At 48.1% G+C, this 21,005-nt stretch overlaps 1 protein-coding gene across 6 annotated transcripts in view; it reads right to left on the bottom strand.

Moving 5' to 3' along the window:
* Nucleotides 1–21,005, bottom strand: part of RIPOR2 (RHO family interacting cell polarization regulator 2) — a 223,248-nt gene that overhangs the window by 8,394 nt on the left and 193,849 nt on the right. For 4 of the 6 annotated variants that reach the window (XM_025890885.2, XM_025890887.2, XM_025890886.2 and 1 more), the window contains exons 11-19: nt 20,671–20,819; nt 19,291–19,420; nt 15,049–15,726; nt 11,904–12,088; nt 9,231–9,402; nt 6,193–6,328; nt 4,620–4,781; nt 3,465–3,623; nt 2,707–2,909 (exon numbers count right to left, since the gene is read on the bottom strand). In XM_025890885.2, the coding sequence (XP_025746670.1) occupies nt 2,707–2,909; nt 3,465–3,623; nt 4,620–4,781; nt 6,193–6,328; nt 9,231–9,402; nt 11,904–12,088; nt 15,049–15,726; nt 19,291–19,420; nt 20,671–20,819 (1,974 nt within the window). Of the gene's footprint in view, nt 1–2,706; nt 2,910–3,464; nt 3,624–4,619; nt 4,782–6,192; nt 6,329–9,230; nt 9,403–11,903; nt 12,089–12,175; nt 13,288–13,760; nt 14,943–15,048; nt 15,727–19,290; nt 19,421–20,670; nt 20,820–21,005 lie in introns of those variants that run through there. The other 2 variants (XR_003211904.2, XM_025890888.2) reach the window with 2 other exon arrangements.

Raw genomic sequence — 21,005 nt, forward strand, 5'->3', positions numbered from 1 at the left:
GACACCACAGTGCCCGGATGAAAGAGCGTGAAAGTGTCATCAACCACCTGATGATGTATTTGCTCATGACATGGCATATAGCTGTGATTAAAACATGGCCTGTTTTCTCAGGTCTATAGAACAACCCTACTCTTTTAAAAAATGGAGATATAATTCACATACCACAATATTCACCCTTTAAAGTGCTTGACTCAGTGATTTTTTTTGTGTACTCAGAAACCATCATCACTACCTCATCCCAGATCATTTCCATCACTCCCCACAGAAATCCTGTACCCATTGGCAGTCATTCCCATCGCTCCTCTGTCTGGTTCCTGGCAACCACTGATCTCTGTCTCTCTCTCTGGATTTGCTTAGTTTGGACATTTTGTGGGAATATGATCACATAATACGTGGCCTTTTATGTCTCGTGCTTTCACTGAGCATGATGGCTTCAAGGTTCATCCGTGTGGAAGCCTGTGTCAGCACTTCATTCCTTTTAGGCTGAATGATACCCCATTGTAAGGAGAGATCAGATTTTGTATATTCGTCAGCTGATGGACATTTGGATTGTTCCCACTTTTTGGTTGCTATGAATTAATAATAATACTACATGTTCCATTTCACTTTGGCTTTTGCATAGTTCTCATCAAGTGGATCAACTTGAGCACACAATGATTCTCTATTTTCCTCCATTTCCCTCTGGTACCCCTCCCAAGAGGCCCCAAGGTTTAGCCACCAAACCAAAATTTAACCAGTTTCCCCACACCATACATTCCAAGGCTCAAACGGCCGAAAACAACTTAAATGGTCCTTGCTCTCAGGCATGTTTGCATTTTAACAATGATTCCAGAGGGATGAGGTGCTGGATGTGGGCCTGGGTCAGTCCACCACTGGTAGTAGGATCTTTGGATGAGACTTCTGGACCACACTGTCCCTTTGAGCAAGAGGACTGAAACTCTGTTGGCTTGAGCGGGAAGTGGGCATTGTTTCCGGACTCGACAAAGCATTTGGCACTTCCCTGTGCCTTGCAGAGACGTACAGTCTCACAGAACAAGTAAGTGTCATCTTGCTCACTTGAATTTGAGCAGTTGCCCAAGAAATGGTGGCTGCCACGATACTCAGCTTGGTAAGAGTTCCAGGAAGCAAACAGGAGGTGCCCTGGGAAGCAAGAAGTCCCTGTCACCTTGCAAGATAGTAAGCGTCTCCTCTGGCGGGTCCTAGACGATTACAGGAGCAACAACATCCCAACAGACAGAAGAATAGATATTTCCCACTTATTTGGGTCCAGGGAGGGGGGGGGTGAGTAAAAAGCATCAAAAAATGAACCAACATACGTCTAATTTGCTTCAACAGCTATGGTTTTCTGAAGGCCTGAGATCTACAGAAACACTAGCTCTCACCGAGGTAGTTTTGTATGGCTTTAGCCCTTCACGTCTGGAGGTACAGAACTAATGTACTAACGTTTGCTGTTTCATACAGGAAAAGATGGAAAGAGCTCAAGGTTTGGGGAGGGCGGGTCAAACGCTTCTAGGTGGTATCTAAGTTGCACCTCTTAACTAGCGTGCCACCTAAGCCATCTTCAGTTAGTGAAGGCTCATTTGTGAGAAATGAATCCAAGACCTAAGGATGAGAGTTGAACTGGAGACGCAAACATCCCACCACTCCCTAGTTTAGCTAATGCCTTAGAAAAGTTAAGCCCTTCTCAGAGTTCAACATTTGACCTTTCCAAGGACAAGAAGGGACCAGTTTAATTTTCTTGAGCTGATCTGAGGACTGACATGAGTTATCTTTTATTTTTTATTTTTAAGACTTTATTTATTTGAGAGAGAGAGAGAGCACAGCAGGGAGAGGGGCAGAGGGAGAGGGAGAAGCAAGCTCTCCACTGAGCAGGTAGCCCGATGTGGGGCTCAAACCCAGGACCCTGGGATCATGACCTGAGCCAAAGGCAGACAGTTAACCAACTGAGCCACCCAGGCGCCCCATGAGTTCGTTTTTAGAACAACTGTTCAGATTGTCAAGAGCTCCCAGAGGACCAAGGCTGCCATCTGTACAGGGCCCCTGGGTGCTTGAATCACAGATGCTTGTTACCCCTGGATGGTATCAAATGAAAGCCACGGACGAGGTATACCGCCTCTTCCCTGGCAATGAGGAGCAATAGCTTTTAAAATTAAAAATCTTCTTGTTCTTTGAGTCAACAGTTTGATGACTTGACCCCAAACTACTCATGAAATATGTGTGCATGTATGCTCACCATGATATTTTTCAGAGTTGGGAACTAGACCAATGCTGATCAATATGGAATGAGAAAATAAATTATGAAATATCCATACCCTGAGATGCATATTAATCCATCAAATAGGATGAAGTAGATCAACACGTTCTAACAAGGAAAATCACCATGATATGGTACATTTAAGAAATCAGTTACACAACAGAACAGTGTGCAATCTCATTTAAGAAAAAAATAATTATATATGTGAGCAGATACACAGAAAAACATCAGAAGGAACATACACCAAATTATTAACAGTTTTCTCAGGGCTGGACTTACGGGCGCTCAAATATTTGCAGTATATTTTTGGAGTTTATGTGGTGTTACAGATTATATATTATTAATAGGCAGAAGAAAATTATTTTGATAAAAAACAGAGGGCAAAATATTCATAGTAAATGACGGAAAATTAAACAAGCTTCTGGCTTGATGTCCACAATTTGGGACTTTACCTTTTCCCTGAAATGCTCGTTTCTGGAGGCTGCGGCCAGGTAAAGCATCACAGCCTGGCTCACTTGGCTGTCATTCCTCATGAGCAGCAGGGCCAGGGTCCGGAGTACTTCCTGCTGGGCTGGGAGGCTGCTGGGTGCAAGGTCACTCATGGCCTGGAGCAGTTTCTCATCTCTCAGCGATTGCAGAGTCTGAATCAAGGAAACTAGCGAATAAAAAGAAAGCAGAATACCTTCTAGTTCCATCCACATCACTGCAATAAGCTTCATGCCACACTCCTAGGCTGGTGCCCATGCTTCTCATTCCCTGGATTCCCAGCCGGAGATCTGGTTTTCCATCTTCCCTCCCTTCCTTATCAACATGTCACCGCATCTGCCTTCTTGTGAACCCCACTTCTGCTTATTATCATGAAAGCACCACCAAAAAGGGCAACCTAACGCAGTACTGCCTGTAGACTTGACCCCACTAATGGCAAACACAATACACTAATGAAGGAAAGAAATTACGTCAGTAAATCATTCAGCAGCTTCTCGTCAATGTTACACCCCTGCTGGGTGATGGGGATGCTCTTTGTAAATCCCCGCCTCATTGCCAAGAGGCTCGCTAATGTTAAGGGTCCAAAAGTCATTGAAAAGGCAGATCTGATCCCAGCTGTTGACTTAGGGGAAAAGGAAAGGTTCCCATCACTAAAGACTACGACTGAAAAGCCCGGAGCGGACTCCAAAGGGAGTCACACAGTGTGACAAAGAACGTGTCCCACCTTGCTTGGCTAGCTGGTTCACGTGACTCTCGAGGTCGCTCACACCGTGGCTGGTAAAGTAACTGTAATACTGGAAAACAGTGATGACTTCCAAAGGGAGGCTGGAGGGGAGCAGAGGCTCAGCCCGGTCCAGGATTTGGGAGACCAGGGTTTGGAACACTGTTTGGAAGGGAAAGAGGGGAAGCAGCTTTGAGGAGATGTGACCATTCATTCGTGTTTTACTGAGGTACACGGCCGGGCGAAGTCCGGCAGGTGAGACGATCCTCAGCGTGTGGCTGCGTGAGTTTGCGTCTGTGTACACACACCTATGTGACCGCCATTTGGTCAAGATACAGAACACGGCCGGTGCCCCGTAAGGGGAGCTTCTGCCCCCTGCCCACCGTAGGTTACTAATAATCTGACTTCTGTCAACATGAATTAGCTTCACTTGTTCTTGAGCACCACGTAAATGGAATTATCTAGAATGTGCTTTTTGTATCTGGCTCCTTTTACTCAACAAAATATCTGTGAGAGTCATCTAAATTGTTGCTTGTAGCAGTAATTTATTCTTTGTAAAAACTGCTGTGTAATACCCTACTATATGAATATGTTACGATATAAATACAATATACACATATATATACTATATATATGTATACACACACACATTCTATATACACACATACATACACACAAAATACATTCATTTTCTTGTTGGTGGGCATTTGAGTTGTTTCTGATTTTCGGCTTTTGTGAAGAAAGCTGCTATGAAACATTTTTAGGCGTGTCCTTTTTTGTGAGTATAAGCATGTATCTCCCTTGATATACTTGGGAGTGGAGTTGCTGGGTCATAGGGTAGGGGTATATTTAGCTGTAGGAGAAAATGCCAGTTTTTCCCAAGTGGTTATCCCCCGTGACACTCTTGTTCTGGCGACATTTTAATGAAAAAAGTCTACAGCCACCTAAACGGCCATACACAAACACGGTGCTTTTAAAAGTCACTGCTGATATTCTGAATTAAAACATGGTCAAGTCTTTCTGTCCTTAGATGGTACTGAGTAGATGATGCCTCCTCTGCAGAGTCAACCTGTCCCAGGGGAAGTGGGGAGGGACCCCGCCGGTGCTCACCTGCAAGTCAACGGCAGAGACGCCTTCCTCCCCACCACTGCCCCGTACCTGGGTCTGCAAGTCCTGGGTATTCTCTGTTGATGATTCTGGCAAAGCTGGCTTCTAGCTGCTTCATGACTCGGTCGGCCGAGCTGTGGTAGACAGCGACTGGGCTGCAGCACTTGGTCCAGAAGGACAGCAAAGACAGCTTTTTGTGAAATTCTGGGATGGCTGGAAGAGAAGAGCAGCCCCCACCCCATGACGCATGTTTTGAATGAAGCAGATGAAGAGATGTACCTGCGCGGGGGCACGGCCGGCACCAGGGCCTCTCTCTCTCTCTCTCTCTCTTTTTAAGACTGTAGTTTTTATTTATTTATTTATTTATTTACTTATTTTTTAAGTAAGCTCTGCACCCAGTGTGGGGCTTGAACGCACAACCCCGAGATCCAGAGTCGCAGGCTCCACCGACTGCCAGGCGAGCCAGCTGGGCGTCCCCAAAAGATTGTGGTGTTGAATCGGAACTACAAGATTCCTCTGTACGTGGCAGATTTTCCAAAGGGCAAAGACGTTATTATGACAAGGAGCTCCTCTAGCCTGGGCAGCCAAGAAAACGCAGCAAAAGCAAAGCCGTTTGCTTTTAGTGAGAAAAAACACAGTAGCTCTACTCTTGGAAGATGCTCTCACCGTCTCCTGTCCGGTAACTCGACAGCAGAACATCGTAGAGGCTCAGAGAAGGACACCTCAGGTGGTTTTTCTGCGGGGGACGACACAGAGCGGGAGGCGGCTCGAGGAGTCTGACACGCTGCCCGGGGGACTCCCGGGCTGAGCTCATGAAGAGCATCGTGCCAGGCCGCACAGGGTCGGCGTTTCCCCTGTGTGTGCTCGTGATCATGGGGAGGCGCCTGGGAGCGGGGACGACACGAGTCACTCGCACCCTGAGTGTCCGGTCCCTTTTCCTGCCTCTCAGCCACGTGCCAAGGTCCCCCTCTCCCAGGAGGAGCCGAAGAGGGGGCACAAATGTACGAGGAGAACCTACAGGGACTTCTGTTGGAGGCTTCAGCAGACCTCACCTGGAAGACCCTGGTGCCCCACGACCCCCACAGGCTCTTTGACGTGAACAAAGACAACAACTCCTGTCTGCAAAAGAGCTCTGTAGCCAGACCACACACATTCCAAGGCATCTTCCCCGGGTCAAGCTCTCACCTAAAACTCTTTGAACCAGGGGCTTTCCTGAATGCCTGTGACTCCACACACGTCTCCCTTCTCCAAGGAGAGTCGGGGCGCACCCTGCACCTGCCCGACAGCTGCCACGGGAGCTCCGCGGCCCAAGCACCCCCCCGGTCACCCGTCCCTCATGGAACAGCTGGTGGAGAAAGTGTGAGAAACTGCCCAGGAGCCGGACGCTGGTTCTGTTTAGGTTCCAGTGTCTGACTCCCGGGGCTGGAGGGCCGTCTAGAAAACACAGTGTCTGCTGGTTGGACGCAGCAGTGTTAATGAGGCCACACCAGTGTGCGGCCATTCCTCTACTTTGGGGCCCGAGCGTGGGCTCCTGCCGTCCTGACGAAGCACGGATGAATGTGGCCAAGGAGTGCGGGCCAGTGGCCGCCGTCTGCGTGGATGGCGGTGACACGCAGCTGCTTACCTTCAATGACGGAACTCATGTTCCCTATGTTCTCATCGCTGACCGCTGACAGTTTCTCCACCACCTGGATTTGCCTAGAAAGCTTCTCTAAGAGATTGCTCGCCACGAATGGGGTTTTGCTTGAGAAAACAATTTGCTGAGGAGACAAACAGAACCAGTGAGTCAGTTAGGTTGTTGTCGACGGGGGTTTCCTGGCCCAACTTCCTCCTTCCTAACTCGGCGGTGAGGCTAACTCAACCCATTTGGGGGTTGGATTCCAGTTTGAGAACATTCCTCATTCCACGCCGATGACAACATCTGATGAAATCACACCCATGTTTTGGTTGCTTTAAACGTTTTTTCCGCGCCCATATAGATTCTGGAACATTCTCAATAACAGAGCTGCAAGGTTATTATAACATTGCCTTTGCTTTTATGTATTGCAACTCTGTAAATCCTCTTTGAGACCCAGAAGGCATATTTAGGCTGCTTATCTGTGTGCTAACAGAAAAAAAGATTTATCTTACAAGTAGTTATTTTTCACAGCGTGGATTTCGTTCCTTGTTTTCAAGCTGAAAATTATGATTATAATCATAATCATAAAATCATGATTATAATCAAGACTATCTCGTTCTAATTAGTGAGTGCTTTTTATGTACCAGGCACTGGTCTGAGCCCATGTAATAGCTCATGCTCTTTCTCACAGCCACCCTGGGAGGTGGGTACTATTGATAGTCCATTTCAAAGATTTTTTTTTTTTTTAATTTATGTACTTACTTACTAATTTATTTAGAGAGTGCCCGAGCAGGGAGAGGAGCAGAGGGAAGAGGAGAGAGAATATCCCAAGCAGACTCAGAGCTGAGAGGGCTCGATCTCATGATTCTGGGGTCACGACCTGAGCCGAAACCAAGAGTCAGATGGAGCCACCCAGGTGCCCCTTGGTGTTCCATTTTACTGCTGAGGAAACTGAGGCCAGAGAGGTCAAGAAATGTGCCCAAGGCCACATACACAGCAAGTGATTCCACCTGTGTGCAAGTCATAAGAGTCAAGGGCATGAGGACAGGAGTCAGTTGCTGCCTGCACGTTCCCGACCTTTCTTTGTCCCTCAGAGACCTGCCCCCACCGCGTGGTAGGCATGGGTGCAGGGTGCAGCCTGTACCATCTTCCTGCACTAAATCCTCCAGACCACACAAATAGGATTTTCAAATTCAAAAGTCTAGCGTAGCAATTATGTACTGATGCCTTTCATGTAAGTAAATACAGTAGAAATGAACTGATTTGGGGGATAATTATAGCCATTATGATTCTTACGGAACGCCCATTTTTATCTCTTTGCAATTATATACCAAATGAAGACATTAACTCACCGATTCAGCAGGGGATGTGAGTTAGAAATTAAGTTTCTAATCTTACTCCTTCATTCCACCTCTTTCTATCTACCTCTTTTGTTTTTCTGGCACTGATTTTCCCCACAGAGGAGCTGACTTGTTATAACCATGGCCTGAGTACAGACAAGAACATGGCACTGAGTATCGCTTGCCAATTCGTCTTTGAGAGAAAACATCCATTCCTCGATGGAAGAGAATTCTCTTACGTTTCACAAAATAATGACTTTCCCTCTAAAAGGCAAACGGGTCGCTGGGTCAGCCCAGAATCAGGCTCAGCAAGGACAAAGAACTGTGAAAACGGTCTCATTCTAGTAGCTGGGGAATAGAGAATAGCTATTAAGTAAACCACAATCCTTGCCCATTTTGGTCTGAAAAAAAAAAAAATTGCACCTCCTGCCAGATTGTCAGTAAATGGCTTACAAATTTGACAGTCAACAGAAGAGATCAACTGGGATGTTGGCCAACTTAGTGCAAGAGTCCTAATTGCCCACCAGTTTCCCACAGCGTCTGAGGTGACTTGGTGGTTCTTTATTCATGGAGGAGAAGCATATTCTACATCTCATCACAAGTGTGTTATGGAAGAAGCACATTAACCCACTTCTGGCCTCTCCACGACCCCTTCCTCCTTACCCTGCCTCTTGTCTTCCAGTGGGTCCCATGCTCTCAGGAGCATGATTCCTCCCTCTTTGACACCCTTCCCGCCTGGTCAATCCCCCTGAAGACCGATACGTTTGCTTTCCCATTCTTATCCTGTTCCCCACACAGGCAAGTAGGCTGGAGCAGACAGGCAACCAGGCAAGGAGGAAGCATTGAAGTAGATGCTCAGGGAAAATGTTTTGTTCAAGAAGCTAAAGCACTTCCTGCAACAAAAGAATTTCGAAATACTTGCTTCACTGTTGCAAAATCTTAACCGGTAAACCACCTGAAATGAAAAGAAAAATAAGCCCCAGGGTGTCCCAGGATGAGAGATAACTGGTGATGATAATGGCCTATGAAAGTATTCATTCTCATCGCTGATAGGTATTTATTCGATATCTGGAAAGCCCAGGTTATATCCTGCAGCATTTTGCCTTTAGCCGTCCAGGTGGTAGAAAGCTAAGTCAGGGGACAACTGCACATTAACAGACGCTCAGTAACTCCTGCTTTCAAAGTCCATTCATTTGCAGATGGCACAATACAATTTTTTTTCCTTAGTCATATTTCTCTTTTATCAAATGATTTGAGATCAAGGGCTAACCTATGACCTTTTAAAGTGTGGAGAGCTAGGGGGCACCTGGGTGGCTCAGTTGGTTAAGCATCTGCCTTCGGCTCAGGTCATGGTCCCGGGGTCCTGGGATCGAGCCCCGCGTCGGGCTCCCTGCTCCGCGGGGAGCCTGCTTCTCCCTCTGCCTCTGCTGCTCCCCCTGCTGTGCTCTCTCTCCCCCCCTCTCTCAAATAAATAAAATCTGAAAAAAAGAATAAAGTGTGGAGAGCTAGGTTTTAAGATAGAAAACCCCCGGGGTCCAGGGAGGATGGTGATGCCCACGAGAATGTTGGAGTTGGCCCAACTCAAAGCAGGACTGTTCTCTTTTTCCTGAATTTTCCTTTCTCAGGCATAACTGAAAAAGGAAGCCCACCGGCTTGGTGCATCCACACCCTGGGCTCTAAAGCCGACACAGTCATCGACCCTACCTGAACGAGCTGGGTGCAGTACTGAAGGTGCCTGACAATGGTGATGTCCAGGCTTTCATTTCCTGTGGTCAGCGGCAGGGGGCTTCCGGCCACACTAGTCCCGACTCCCGTGTCTTCCGTCAGCGCTTCGCTGAGGTGCCCCCTGGCTTCGGGGTGTACTGATCTGTAAGTGCTGAACCAGGAAGGGGGGCAAGACGTTAGTTTCTCTCATCATGGAAACCCCAGGTCACCGCAACAAAATCAGGGAAAGCCCCCCGGTGGTGCCCACCGAAAAGGAGGCTTCCACTAAGCCTGCCTTGAAAAACCGAGATACCTTTCAAAAGCTACTTCTCGATTCAGCCTGGTCACCAATTTGCCTTGTTAAAAGAGCACGCAAACAGATTGCTTCCAGAGTTCTCTGTTTGCTGCCCAAGCACAATGAGCCATTTGTAAAGCTGGCACACCAAGGAGTCTTTGAGACAGGCTCTCATTTTGCACTTGTTACACTTTCTTGCTCTGTGGATGGGGGTGCTTTGCCAAATTTTCTGGGATTAAGCCGTCCTCTGTATTTGTGGTTGCCCCAACAGCAATACCATTAAGAAGCAACGTCAAGGCGTTTTCTTGGCCTCAGATCAATTGCTACTTGAAGAAAAGGAAAAAAGGAAAGCTGCCAACAGGAGACATGATGTTCTGCCTCAGACAAAGGCTAAGAGGGGGCATTTGAATCCTTCCAGGCGGCGCTTGGTTCTGCCTCTCCTGCCCAGTTTCAACCTCACCGTGGAGCTGTCTCAAACTGTATCACGATGGGCACTTACATTTACAAATAAATCTGTTGCCTCTATTATCCAATTTTGTTCTGAAAATTAATCTGTGTGGGAAAGAGGGAGTAGTCTCATTTCACACAAGGGAGGGCTGACTGGCAGAGATAGTCACCCCTGTGTCCTGTTACACGGCCGGGCAGCAGCCAGGCAGCTGGTGGCTTCTGGGCTCATGCCCCCAGCCCCTGTGATTTACAAAGATCGTGCACTCAAGCTTAGACGCCTTGAATGCCTTACTCCAATTCCCAGTTGCCTCCAAGGGGAAAGCACTCTCTGTCCCGGCCATCAACACATATTTAAAAACACACACACAATTTCTACAATCTCCCCTAATCCCGCCGATGACATAAAATTGATCATTTTAGACAATTTAATATCAACGGTCTATAAAATGTACAAAACCCATGATGTTTTTGTTGTGAAGATGTTTCTGACGGCAACAAGAGTAAGGGTTTAGACCGATGTCTGACTTTGACATATCATGTAACAGCTTAAGCTAAGGAGTAGACGGATTTTTGGTTTAGAAGCATTTCACAAGTTCGATCAGGTTAGAAAAATCTCAGCACAGAATGTAGGAGCATAACGTCAACCTTCCATTCATTGAATGCATTTTGTTTGCCATGCCCTCAGCTTGCTCAATGGATAAATTCTTTTTTTTTTTTTTAAGATTTTATTTATTTATTTGAGAGAAAGAATGAGAGAGAGAGCTCATGAGAGGGGGTAGGGTCAGAGGGAGAAGCAGACTCTCTGCCGAGCAGGGAGCCCGATGCGGGACTCGATCCTGGGACTCCAGGATCATGACCTGAGCCGAAGGCAGTCGCTTAACCGACTGAGCCACCCAGGTGCCCTCAATGGATAAATTCTGTTTCTCATGTTTTCGTTTCCTGATTTTGGAAGAATGAGCCCTCTAGGGACGAGAAAGCCCTCAAAAATGTTACCGGAACATCACCCACACAAAGAGAGGTTGGTGAAGATTGGACAACTGGAGCTCCCCGTGACTTGAAAACTTGTTTGCATAACATGTGAAAGGTAAAGAGGGTGGAGATCTACCCTTTCCTTTGGGAAAGTATGTGTGGGTCTCACCCCAACAGTTAATGAAAGTGAGTATGCTCAACTGTGCTTGTTTTGCTTTAGCTGAAGTCACAAAATAGACCCCAGACTCTAGCTCCAAACACAAGTTCTGGCTGTCCAAGAAAGCCTGATGGAGAAGGTGATGGTATTTCACCTTCATTGTCCCTTCCTGCTGCCTCACCCCTGCCCGCCCCAGAGAAGACACATTCTCCACCTGGCAGACTGGAGAACAAAGCAATCAGTTCTCAGTGATCAGTCGGGCATCGCTCGTTCTAAGGGAAATAGTTGGCCCGGGCTGAACCTGGCTTGGATATGTGCACGGATGAGCTTGACCTACAACTACTTTGCCAAAGGGGGCAAGAGCTAAAGGAGTGGAAAAAGCAGAGCATAACAAAATGAAGAGATTTGAGAACCAAGTACAACGGATCATCCAGTAAGAGTTCTCCGGAAACATAGCATATTTAGTTAATTTAGAATTAATTACATTGGGGTCAGGTTGTAGACCCCGAACCCTCCAAGATGTAGGTGCACACACACACACACACACACACACACACACACACACTCATACAAACATGTCCCCTTCATTTATGAGGAAGAAAAGCAATTCATTTTTCTTTGAACTGCACAAAAGAGGTGAATGATATTTAAAAATTGTCTTCAACAATAAAGGGGAACTGAAAGGCAATGGCCAGTCCTGTGGGGAGTTCTCCTCCCAGAGAGGTGCCCAGGTGCCAACCGATAGTGACAAAAAAACCACTGTACACATCTTAGAGGTATAAGCACACACTAACTTTATACTTACCTATTTTTCTCGGTCTCATTGTCTGAAAATACGGAGTCCGCGCCTCCACCAACATTACAAACCTCATCACCATCCTCCTCCTCCTCGTCAAAGTCAGAGGTGTTCAGGAAATCAAAGCTTTCTAAAGCACTTTCAACTGTAAGACTTAAACTGGAAGACCTGCTGCGGCTTCCGGCTGGCTTGCACTGCAAAGGCAGAAGGCATCAGGGAGAAGATCAACACATCCAGAAGCGGAAAACGCGACACACAACATTCAACTTGAGATGTGACACTTTTTGGGTTTTTTTCAAGCTTTTATTTTTTTATTGAGCTTGGCGTTAAAAAAAAAAAAAGCATTTAAAATCTTCATATTAAAAAAAAAGTACAATGATGGATAGAATGACACAATATCTGGGGTTTGTTCCAAAATCATCTGGAGGGAAAGAAGCAGGGAGAAGAACAGACAAAACAAGACTGGCCATGAGTCGACATCGTGGAAGCCGGGGGTGGGGGGATGGGCACATCGGGAGGCATTATAGGATTCTCTCTACTTCTGCCTGAAAGTTTTATAATGAAAAGTTGAGGGAATATGACAGCCCAGAAAACCCTGGGAAACAGAACTGCTCGAGCCCTCCCTCTGCCTAGTGCTCAACCCCAAAGAAAATACAACCAGCAGACAAATCTAAAGAGTCATGGGGTCAATGCCAAATGCTAACCAATCTGTAAGGTTATGTGGTCATGTTTGCACTGTCCTGAGACAGAAGCTGGCTGCCCAAGGAACCTGTTCTAAAGGATTAACAAAACCAACCCCAGAAAGAGAAAACAACTCCCACTCACCCAACTCATACTCCCTATGTAAGTAGACTTCAATATTAATTTTACATTCATGGTGTATAATTGGCTCTGTGCATCAAGGAGAAAAGGAAGGGCATGGGCGCCGCAGGAAGGAGCCCTGCGACCTCTATGGCTTTGCCTCTGCAGGAACAAGTTCTACCGCTTCCCTGACTGGGCCCTGGGATTATGTGAACACACCCATTCTGGGGTCTGCCGAACACAGACAGAAGCATGACAAACAGAACAACGTCAGCTGCCACGGGCACAGGGATGGAAACACGTCCTTCCGAGTGTTCAAGAGGACGGACGCTGGGGTGCATTGAACGGGACCAGTCCTGCAAGGCAGAAGAACCAAAGGTCCTCCATCCAGTTAGGTGGCCCTCCTTGCTCACTTCGTAACATAAGACAGGCAGCGCCTGGCAGGGATCTGTCTCTGAGACTCAAGATGGCACAAAAGCACAGGGGAAACCGTCTTTTGGTCTCTTAAATCAGAGTTGTTTCATTCACCCTCAGTGATCTCCGTCCCAGAGGCAGCATCATTTAGTTTCTGATCCTCAAGAGGCTTAGCATCCTAGGAATGTGAAGGGGGGAAAAAGAGAAAGCTTTGTCTAGCAGATGCTTTAATTCCGGCTGGATCCACAGCCACTTGCCCCAGACCTACACTCGAATGCTGTTTTCAATCACAGAGAGCGAGAAGGAGCCAGTCCAGACACAACCCAGTCCTTTCTTAACTAGCTAACTGCTGAACTTGACCTCACACAGGATGGATGTGTTTAAATATCTATCATAACAAAGGGATGGACACTTAAGGATTTTAGGGGCAGGATTGTGTTGGAAGAACAGCAGATTGAAATAATACTCTGGAAAGAAATCTGTGACCACCAGGTTTTTATAAGACTCACAGATGGCTTGCTCAGTGTTCGCTGGTGGATCCAGCTACTTATCAGCCATCTAGATGCCTAGAAATGGGAGCTGCTCTCCCCACTCGCTTTCTCTAAGGCGTTTGCTGTAGGTGGGGGTCAGTTGTGTCTTTAAATTTCACACCTTTCGCGCACGAAGCAAAGCTGGTCAACTCTGCCCACAGCAGTTTATGGAGGGAGTAGAAGATGTTTTCACTGGAGAATTAGACAAGCAGCCTCCATGCAGGAGTCCTGAGCAGGGGCTTCTGAGAAGTGTTTTCCAGAAAGCAGATTCAGAGAGCCCTGGCCTGCTTCTCAGAGGGTGTACTAGCAGCTGAATTAGTCTGTCATGAGCACTGGAGGACCTGGAGAGTTGGGGCAGGAAGTCTCATCTGCCTGGGGACCAATCCCCCCGGAGGTAGGTGAGCACCACCGAGAAGGGTGAGGCAGTCAGCAAAGCCTTGGAAATGTGTTTCCATGTGCCACTAAGAAGACCAGGTTTTATGAACAGTCATATAAGGGGATGAGACAGGCTTCTGTGGGCTGAACCTCAGCTTGCCCCTGGCACCTTATTTTCAAGCCCATTTGGTAGGAAAGGTCACCAAAGAACAGCTCTTTCATGGAAAAGGATCCAATTTCTCTTCTGTATAGCAATACCAGAGTCGCAAAGCCAAGAACACAAGAGGTGGCAGTGGGATTCGGGACAAAATTCAGGTTCTGTCTTCCTGCGCAGTGTTTTAAAAAGTTTAATCCATATGCCCCGCGGCAACATATATGCTCTGGTGTAGCAACCATAACCTCGTTCTTAGGTCCTCCCCTGCCTGAGAGGAAATCATCCCTCTTGCTCTCCCCTCCCACCCGGTCCACCCTGAGCTGTCTGACCAGGAGCAGGGTTGAGAGGGATAGCTCTGGTGGTGTTGGGGGTCCCTGACTTCTGGAGCACAGGAGATGGTGATCTGTGCATGAGTAATCGCAGGTTCTGACTCACTGGTCGGGACCAGACCAGAGAAGGGGGGGGGGCTGCAGGGGGAGGCCAGGTGGGGAGATGGGCCTGTGGCTCCATCAGGGTCGCGTCACTCTTGACTTCAGTCAGGAAGGGACTCTATCCAGTAGCATCTCAATGAGATTATGATCCTCAAAATGCCTCCCTTTCCCATTTGGGATTGCAGTGACTAACTCTGGGGCTGGAGGAGCTCAGACATTCCTCAGAGCTGGTGCTTTAACTCCTAATCATCTTAGTGAAGCTGATCTGCTGTCAGGGAAATAAAAATGAACATGTGCTCCTGGTGTTTAAAACTCAGTGCCATTCAAATGACAATTACCGGTTCTGTGATGAAACAGGAGAAAACACAAAGATACACAACTTTCAAGAGGATGTTGGCTTCAGACACCTCTCTCCAAACCTAATCCAATTTCCCTAAAATGGTACTTACTTTTAGGATATCATCCAAACGCATGACTTCTTGGTTCAGATCCTGAAACTCTTTGTACTGCTCTTTATGTGGCTCTAATGCAAGGAAAAGCCCACTGAATGCATCCTCTAAGCTTCCATCAAGGAAGGATCTACAGCCTTCAGACTCTCCACTGACAGAGCCCTCAAAGAGCAGCCTCTCCGTGGCCACCGGCACCTCGGTCGAAGTGAGCCTCTTGACCAGCTGCTTCGTGAGGTTTCCTTCGAACGTGTCCAGTTCCACGGGCTTGAGCTCGGAGGCCTCATCAGACTCCCGCAGGAGCACCTCCGCCACATTCTTCTCCAGGAACAGGTGCTCTGGGCTGGCCCCTGCAGATGCTCGGCCTGCCTCGGGGGTCCGGCGCCCGTCTGTGTCCTCCTTCACCTGTGGCTCTGGCTCTGGGCCTCCTCTGGAGGAGTTTCTGGAAGATGCTGAGCCGGAGTCCTCCGTGCCCTCGTTCCGGGAGGCCAGGTTGCTGTGGTTGAGCTCTGAGGGGGTGATGGTAATTTCTGGATTCGCTGAGCCCGTGGTGGACGGAGAGCCGGCGGGGTGGGGGGTGAGGGCACAGTCCCCGTTGGGCAGGTCGCTGAAGCTGAGAGACAGGGGTGTTTTCTCCTCAGCTGCCTTCCCGTGGACAAAGACGTCATCAGGTAGATTAGTCTGTGGATAAAAGGCGTCTCGTTATTATTTTAAATACCAGTGATGTGCTCGGTGTGATTTATTTCCAGACAAAATGCCAGGCAATGAAAATACACAACCAGCACTTTCATAACATTAACATGTTAGTTGATTCTGTGCGCGCACGTGTGTGTGTGTGGTTGCAAGTGTGGCAAAAGAAAACAAGCCTTTACAAACCATTTCTAGGTCAAAGTTCATTATTCTATTCTTGGGTTTGACATTTTTCAAAAGGAAAGATAGGGGGCAGGGAGGGAACAGAGCCTGTTTCCTAAAATCCAGGATCTCGCAGTATTTGGCAGCCATGGCTATGAATAACACTACCACATTTTTTTTTTTTTTTGGCATTTGTCTCAAAAGACTTTCCAACACTCATGCTAGTTCACTCAAAAGATGTGATGCTTTGTTCTGCTTCAGTTCTCATAAATTATTTTAAAAGAATCTCTACCCACAAATCCCAAGTCCTTGAAAATGTTCTATTAATTTAGTAACCATACCACAAATAACTGAAGGCCAGAAATATACTTGCAAAGCCTCCATAAAAATGGGAGAAAAAGATTTTTTGGTTCTTTTTCAGGATTGCAAAGCCAGAACTCTCGGGGCATCTAGAAACACCACGTCCTCTTGTCAGGCTGACCTGGACTGGGTCAGGTACGCTGTGATTCATGAAGCAGAACTCAGAAGGGAGAGAGGTTACAAATATCCAGGTAATCAAGATCATTTGTTTATGCAGGCATTGAAATGATTTCCAAGTCATCCCTCCCTGTGCTGCGGTCTGTGTGGTCTCTCACTTCCCAAATGCTGCTCCGTAGAAAAAGTTTTCTAGTGATTGGAGATCAGCTCCTTCGAAATGGAGTTCTGATTTCTCTTGGGTTCTGGATTTGATCTTTTAAGTAAATGGTAAATACCAAGCTCACGCCCACTTGAATTCTATGGGCAGCAAGGAATGATCACAATAGTGCTGGGAATAAGCCCAGGAAACAAAAATGTTCCCGGAAGTGAAATGGGAGCAGACAGAAAGACAAAAGCTCCCCATCCTCCCCAGCAGTGTTCCTGGTCCCCCCACTGCTGGATTGGGGGCCCCCAGATCCTAACATGTGCAGTTAGCTCAACCCAAACTTTCCATTCTCATCTGGTTGGAGGGCGATTCATTTTAACCACGGGATGAGTAAAAGGATGGGTCCCCGGGGCACTCGAGTAACATCTGCAGGCTCAGGATCGCCTCTAAAGAATGTTTTCTTCCAATAATGATCCCTGAAGTGTGCTGCTCAGAGTCCTGAGGGGCGGGGCTGAGGGTGGAAGGAATTCTGGAACCTTCTCAGCAGCTGCTGAGGAACAGGTGGGGCCCCAACGGCTCCAGTGATTGTTTAATTCAGTGTCCTCTGTCCTCTGTCTGCACCCCACACCTTCCGCCTCGAGGAGAGAGAAAGGGGGAACTTCTGGTAGGAACGGGGGTCCCTTAGGCATCTCCCAGAACCTTAGGCCCTCCAGGGGGTCCTGCCCCATCTCATCTCATCTTCAAAGCACATCCCCCTGGCAGCTTGGGATGGTGGGAGGCCCCATGCTCCTAAAGCAGATTTCTCTTGGGGCTCATGCTCCTAAAGCCGATTTGCACCTACGTAAGTGGACAGCATGGAGTTAGACTGAGTTGAGGGGACTTACGGTATGCCAAGGGGACGAGCCCACGAACAGACACATGACACTATGAGGAAGTGTGTTCTAACTGAGGCATGGCATCGTGAGGCAGGATCCTGGCACGGGGAAGGCTGCCGCCCGGGAAACAGGTAGTCCCAGAGCTCAGCCCCACGGAATGGGGAGGTGTAGGCAAGGAGCATGAAGGAACAGTGTGTGTGGACAGAGGGCAGCCCCCGAAGGGGGTGGTGGAGCTGGAGGGTGGTGGGTGTTCAGGGGGCTGGAGCAGAGGACCAAGAACAGGCAATGGCAGGCATGGCAGGCATGGCAAGCTGCCCTGAGGGCCGGATGGGTGCAACTGCTCTGAGGAATCTGCCTTTATCCAAAAGGCTATAGGAAGCCATCGAGTTTTTTCTAATCTTGCTCTCATTTAAATTATGTTATTAAAACCCCTACCAAATCCCTCCACAACTCACAGTATGTGAGCGTGTATACACAAGTTATATCCATAGTTACGTACACAACTGCTTCCGCTATAGATCCATTTTTGGGTCCATGCGTTCATGCACATTTTCCTTCTAGAACCTTCCTACTTGCCTTGGAAACTCCACTAGGTTAGCCTGGCCCTTCTCACCTGTGCTTTGTAATTCACTGAATTAGATGTGATTACTAGCATCATTAACTAGAAGACTTTTTAGTCCTTTCCTTTCTGCACATTCAAAGATTACTCTTTTTTTTCCCCCAAAGGTAACTTTTATACGGCTGCAAAGAGCAGGCTCTTCCATGTCTGTATGTACGTGTGTGTATTCTCTTGTGACAGAATGTGTGACACAGAGAACGTAGCTCACCTATTGCATTCCTGACTCTACCAACGAAAGAGCTCCGTTTACTAACATGGTATAAAACTAACAGACACTACCGTAAACTCAGGCTAAGAACCTCTTTAAATAGAAATAGCTCTAGGAAAACTGGCCGGAAGCCTTCTGACTCCCTCGAACCCCAGGTTTTGAAGGCTAAAACCACGCGTGAAGACTGTCCTCGTGATAAACTCGCCTAACTTGGGAGCGAACACCTTCTTTGACCGCGAGTGTACTTGTATTTTTCAAGAACGACGATCTTGTTACCATGGATATCTTGGCCACTGCGGCGAGAAATCACGGCACAAAAGCAGGGCGCAGGGGGGAGAGGGACAAGCGGTGGCTGTGACGAGGGCGCATGCAGGAGCACCCTGCCCGCCCCAGGGATGGGACAGCTGTGACCACTGCCCCGTGAGCGACATGGAGGAGAGAAGAGACACGCCGAATGAAGCAAATGAGCCCCGAGCCCCCCACCCCCCGAGGCAAGCACTGCACCGCGGCCAGGCCACCCACACTCACGGAAAACTCTAGCTCAGCCTTGGGTCTCAGCCTGAGGGAGGGCAGGTCACTGAAAGAGCAGCTGCGGGATAGCTTGGCAAAGAAAGTGTCCTGCAAGGCACTCAAGACAGACAGCCGCCGCGGCTTGGCTGCTGAAGGCCGCCACCACCTCTTCAGAAGTCAAAGCAAGATGGCGGAGTTAGCGGAAAGCCCCAGTCACCATGTTTCGTTAGCGTTTAACAAGCATTTCTGATTACAACAAAGACGCCGTTATTTACGTCCGTTCCTCTAAGAGGCTGACCTCAGAGAATCTCCAGAAAAGTCTGCATGTTATCAAAGCAGTCAGGGGGCCGAGGGGAGAGGGAAGACAGGAGGTTTACTGCTGTTACTGCCTCTTGGAATGTGCTTTTCTTAGTCACTCCTTGATTGGAGGGAGCTCTGGGATTAGCATGGTCAGGAATTATTGAGAACCCCTAATACCGGACGTCAAGGGTTTCACATGCTGGGTGTAAGGCCTACCGCGAGTTTGACATGTCTCCTCCAGAAATCCCAGTGAACTTACGAAGAAGGAGTGATCCTTCAAAGTGGGAGTCTCCGGGGTACCCTGGCTGTACATGGACATTCTCCTCTGGAGGGCTGCCGCCTTGTTCCCAGCGCCTGAGGACGCAGTCACGTCCTCCACATCAAACGGGCTGCAACACAACAGGTCCCGTGAATGCGCGGTCGTTAAAGTCCCCTCCAACCCCCCGACTGCAGGCTGCGAAAACACCTCATCATACTAAAGTCAACTCAAACCAGTGGGAGTTGGGCTGGCAGAAAATAAACCAAGATAAAAGAAAGTGGAGCAGAAAACGGAGCCCAGACCCACCCAAGGGACCACAGATTAGCATCCTAGCTTTAAGTGCAACTTATCTATACACCTAGACACTAGATAAATCTGTTTCTCCGTTCATATTAGAAATGTAAACATATTAATGCTTGTGCAACACACAATGTTGAAGTCTATAAAAAGTCTTTGAGCTTTGCGGGGACAGACGGGTTAACAATACAAGAAAGTAACAGACTACTGTTCTACAGAAAACAAATGTAGACTGCCACTCATTTCCATGGACACAGAGACTTGCATGCCTGGGAGGAGGACAGTCTGTCCACCATGACAACTTATCATCATGCCATCCGGTTCATCCAGCAAGACAAATGATCTTGCGTTCGATAGGTCAATGACTACAAATTACAAAGAGGGAAGGCCAGGCAAAAAGCACGGACAGTGTTTCAGTGACAAGAAGCAGGGTCTCTGCTACTTCTGTGGCTCACCCTCCATATTGGAAAGGGGACCCTGGGATCATGACCCGAGCCGAAGGCAGATGCTTAAAGACTGAGCCACCCAGGCCCCCCAGAAAACCACCTTTAAGTTCACTGCTCTGACAAGAGGTACTTCTTGCCCTTTGGAAATGTTCTATTGCAGGAGAGCGTGAAGGATATTGAAAAGTCTCCGAGGGCCGCGTACGGTATTTGAGGTGAAGTGGGAGAGGCGATGAAAACCCTATAGCGAGAATCGGGATCTTTCCAAGGGCGAAATATCTCCTACTGCACAGTTATTTTCCTTCCAAATTAGCTTGATTAAGACCTATATCTTTTTAAATATATATATAAAGGTTGACAGGGAGGGAAGGCAGCAGGATAAAATATTTTAAAACAGGAAGTAGGAGAGAACAGTGATAAGACAGAGGTTCTCCAACTTATGGGGACAACAGTGCACGAGCATCATCTGGTGAGCCAGAGGACAGATCCTTGGGCCCTGAGAGGTTCCGACACAGGTCTCAGTTGGACCCGAGAGTCTCCTTCTGTGATGAGCCCCCTGGGGACTCTGATGGTCCAAGCGCCACCCTCTGAACAGCCCTAGCCTGCAGCACAGATTTTGGAACAGAAAAGGGCCACTTACTACCAGGTGATCTCCAGGCTCAGTTTGATGGTGCCGAGGTCGTTGATGTCAACGGCCACCACCTGAGGTCGGGCAGCAAAGAGCTCTTTGGTCTCGCAGGTCACGCTGCCGACCAGGAGGTGTGTGGCGAGCCCTTTGAGTTCTGTGACCTGGTGAGAGAGGGGGAGGGAAGCCTTACGGGGAGCACGGGAGAAAGGCCAGGCACGCTTCCCCTGTGTTCTTCTCGGCCCCCTGTACACGAGAGCAGTGGTCTTCACCACGGGGCGTAGAAAGGAGTCTGCGAGGTGGGGGTGGGGGGCAGCGGGAAGCAGTCGTGAACACAGGTCCCCACCCAC

This window comes from Callorhinus ursinus, unplaced genomic scaffold (genome assembly GCF_003265705.2).
Source record: "Callorhinus ursinus isolate GAN/ISIS: 27379988/994484 unplaced genomic scaffold, GSC_fseal_2.0 scaffold26, whole genome shotgun sequence".
NCBI classification, from domain to species: domain Eukaryota; kingdom Metazoa; phylum Chordata; class Mammalia; order Carnivora; family Otariidae; genus Callorhinus; species Callorhinus ursinus.